General features: G+C 46.0%; 1 protein-coding gene across 1 annotated transcript; it reads right to left on the bottom strand.

Moving 5' to 3' along the window:
• Positions 1-251: 251 nt before the first annotated feature.
• Positions 252-2,754, bottom strand: LOC119308835. Its single transcript, XM_037584997.1, has 3 exons — positions 2,108-2,754; positions 1,106-2,029; positions 252-978 (listed from the first exon to the last, which is right to left on the bottom strand). Exons 1-3 carry the CDS (start codon positions 2,138-2,140, stop codon positions 451-453), a joined length of 1,485 nt encoding a protein of 494 aa, XP_037440894.1. The 5' UTR covers positions 2,141-2,754; the 3' UTR covers positions 252-450.
• Between the last annotated feature and the right edge of the window lie 602 nt (positions 2,755-3,356).

Below are 3,356 nucleotides of genomic sequence, written 5' to 3'. Positions count from 1 at the left end.
CTGGACACCAAATCACTGTCCCTGTGGTCTCTCGCCACATTACCTTGGGGAACATGTTCAGAAAGGGATGGAAGTAATGCATGTTCAGCAAGTTAAGCCATAGATTAATTACTACAGGTGTACAGTACTAAATGCAGCACCACAGGGATCAAGCAATGAGTCGCAATGTAATTATCCCACAAATTAAGCATATTTTTCCTCCTGTAAGATGAAATCTATAGTATCAAATTTTAATGCAATGGACAGCCTCAAGATGAAGTGGACACATCAAATATACTCCAACGCATCAAGCATTGGGCAATGTTACAAGCTTGAATTGAAGGGAAAGAAAGAGTACAGGCTTGGTAGCTACAGAATTATGAAGTTCAGTAATTCCTTCAAACTAAAAGATATAGGACAGATGATTTGCAAAGTAAATAACATAAGAATATCATGCAAATCATATTTCAATTAGGACCGGAAGTGAACCGCAGCACGGGAAGGCAAACCCAAATCCTCAGTTGCCTGTGTCCTCTCCTCAGCAGTCCATGGATATCTTGATGGACAAACCTTGTCCTTGATCTCAGGATCCAAGTCACCACAGCGCCCACACACCACTCTGTCGTACAGAGATATCTCTGCCACATTAACCGCGGCTTCCACGACACACCTGATATATCGCACAAAGTTGTCATCAGGCTGGAAGCCGTAGATGGTGAGCTTAACCAGATTCTTGTGCTTGAAATTAGGGGCATATGGCTTCCACTTCACGTCTGCCTTATCGCAGAAACCATTTTCCTTCCGGAACTCTTTGTCAGTGAAAATTATGCACCAATGATCCCATGCTGTGATGCACAGCTCTTTTAGGGAGGGAGCAGCTTCAAGGATAAACATTGTCCAAGCTAAATCACATCCTTCAGGAAGATGGTCCAGATTCACATGCTGTAGTTTGCTGAGCACAGGCGCAAGCAGTTTCGGGCATTCTGGGATAATCCAAATCTGGGATAGAAAAAAAAAACAATTTAAAACTCAGTGCAAGTTGTGGGGAAGACGCAAGTTACTATTGTTACATATACGTCATACATAAGGGCAAAGGACAGGGATGATTCAAATGACAAATGCATACCTTTTCACTTCTAAAATCCAGATGTAGTTCGCTTATGGAAGGAACATTAGCAAGTAGCTGACTTAACTCAATATTCTTTTCTGAACGGACGCCAATTTTAGTAAGGCTCAGCTTTGAAAGCTGTGGCACAAAACCAAAATACATGGGATCTTCACAGGAGGACCAATTAGTATAGGCCACATGTTTGAGTTTTGGTAGACATATCAGCTCAACTCTCTCAAACTGCCCATAATCAACCAAGAGCTCAACAAGTTGAGCATGCTCTACTTGCAGCACAGAATGGATCCCTGAGTCGCAATGGGTTAAACGCAAAGACTCCAAGAGCTTGCATGTGGTGAGGATGTTGGGAATGTCCAGTGCACCAAACCTCATATTGCGCAGCCACAGGCGCCTAAGGCCAGCAAATGCATTTGGACAAGCACAAACAAAATCATTGAACTGCTTCCCATGGTGGAGGAGATCGGCGGAAGAGCAGATCTTATAAGGCTTCTCTGTTACAATCTCAAACTCAGCAGCGTCAACCTTCTGTGTTGCCATGGCGCTAGACACAGATTTGCCAATAGTGAGAGAGTCAGGTTGCATCAAGATAAATCTGATTTTGAGTTTGCTGATGGTGATCTCCGGGCTCCTTGTGGTCAAGATGTTATCTGTAACATGAGCCACAGCACTGTTGGTTCGAAACACGTCACTCAGGCTGAGGCTGGAAACACGAGCTTTATCATGGTAAGCTGGAATGGAATCAAAACTTAGGAAGAACTGCGAGAGCATGGTGGGTAGCTTAAGCATTTGCTTGGACAGGACGCAGGCCCTTATTGCATCAAGCGTGTCCACCCTCTCAAGAATGTTGAGCAGAAGGTCATTGGGCAGCTTGCTAAGCCTGTCTCCTTCTCCATTGCCAGCACTAGCTTCCTTGCGAGCTGCTTTCTGCATTGCATTTAGGTGGAACAACAAATAATCAGCCTTTTGAGGACAAACACCAGGCACAAAAGAATTAAAACTTACATTGCGTCTGCGACGACCATTTTTATTCTTCATGGCTGATCGGATGAAAAACTGGCCTTACTGAAGTCGGAACGCCTGCCCTGATCGGATCAAAAACTGGCCTTATTGATGTCTGTGACAACCCCTCTTACTCCTATATATTAATTTTTTGGCCGGCACAACAACGATGTCGGCGAAAAATAAATAGGGGACGCCAACTTATATTCCATCGATGCACGGCCCCTCCTACTCCTCCCAATCCTCTATTTATTACTGAGGCCGGCTCTCCTCCAAAAGGGAGATTATTACAGGAAAGGGAAGAGGGCCCTGATTACAACTTCTCAACGGACAGACTCCGAATAAAAATTAATCCTTTTGGGCTGCGCTTGCCGCACAAACCGAAATCGATCTCCTTTCTGTCTGGACTGCAGAAGGAAATTGACTCTTCTTCCGCCTCCGGCTCCCTTGAGATTATTTCACCTAAAACGCCGCCAGGCATAATAGCACAGGCAGCGGAGGGTGGTTACGACACGAAGAGCGATTGCGGCCAGCAGGGTTGGTGGTGGCAGGCGGCGGAGAAGGGAGGGGGCGTTGCCGCAGGGGATGGCGGCGGCCGGGGAGGAAGGGTCCGCAGGACCGGCTAGGGTTCCTCTTATGCTACCACATCGTACGCGCGTTTGGGCAGTTGCCTGAACCTCATATATAAGCGTTCCGGGCCATTTATCTTCGGCCCAGCCTGAAGAATAGCATCTGAATTTATTCTTTTGTCAAAACAAAGAAAATGGAGTTTCCACAACTAAAAAAAATAAAAATGAAGGTTCTTTTGAACCCTGATAAGTGTCATATATGTGGCAGGCAAAATCTTATTTGTGCGGCGAATCAACCTGTGGTTGAGATGGTTAGGTGAACAGTGGTATCCCCAACCCACCAGGGTTCAAGTCCTCGTGCTCGCATTATTCCTGGATTTATTTCAGGATTTCCGGCGTTGCGCTTTCAGTGGGAGGAGACGTTCCCGTCGACGACGAGGCGCCTGCGGTTGCTTCGTAAATCTCAAGATGATATGCCGGCTCAGTCTCTCGGTTAGAGCATCACTAGTAGTACCCTCAAACCTAAAAAATAACCGCATTTTTACGGGTTCAAAAAAAACGCAAAGACTAGAGCCCCTAAACCCGTAAACAATTTTAAGGGTTGGAGCCCGGGTCGCTCTCCCAGCCTCTAAAAGTGAGGGCTGGAAAAGGGAAACAACCCCAACCTCTATTCCTCCGCTCTG

This window comes from Triticum dicoccoides, chromosome 5B (genome assembly GCF_002162155.2).
Source record: "Triticum dicoccoides isolate Atlit2015 ecotype Zavitan chromosome 5B, WEW_v2.0, whole genome shotgun sequence".
Lineage (NCBI taxonomy): Eukaryota > Viridiplantae > Streptophyta > Magnoliopsida > Poales > Poaceae > Triticum > Triticum dicoccoides.
This window is presented reverse-complemented; position numbering and strand designations above follow the sequence as displayed.

Excerpts from the sequence above, each read along its gene's own strand:
- LOC119308835 (XM_037584997.1), bottom strand. The coding sequence starts at position 2,140 with ATGAAGAATAAAAATGGTCGTCGCAGACGCAAT. Across the intron at positions 2,030-2,107 it reads ATGGTCGTCGCAGACGCAAT|AAAGCAGCTCGCAAGGAAGC; the intron begins GTAAGTTTTAAT and ends AATGCAATGCAG. Across the intron at positions 979-1,105 it reads TGGATTTTAGAAGTGAAAAG|ATTTGGATTATCCCAGAATG; the intron begins GTATGCATTTGT and ends TTTCTATCCCAG.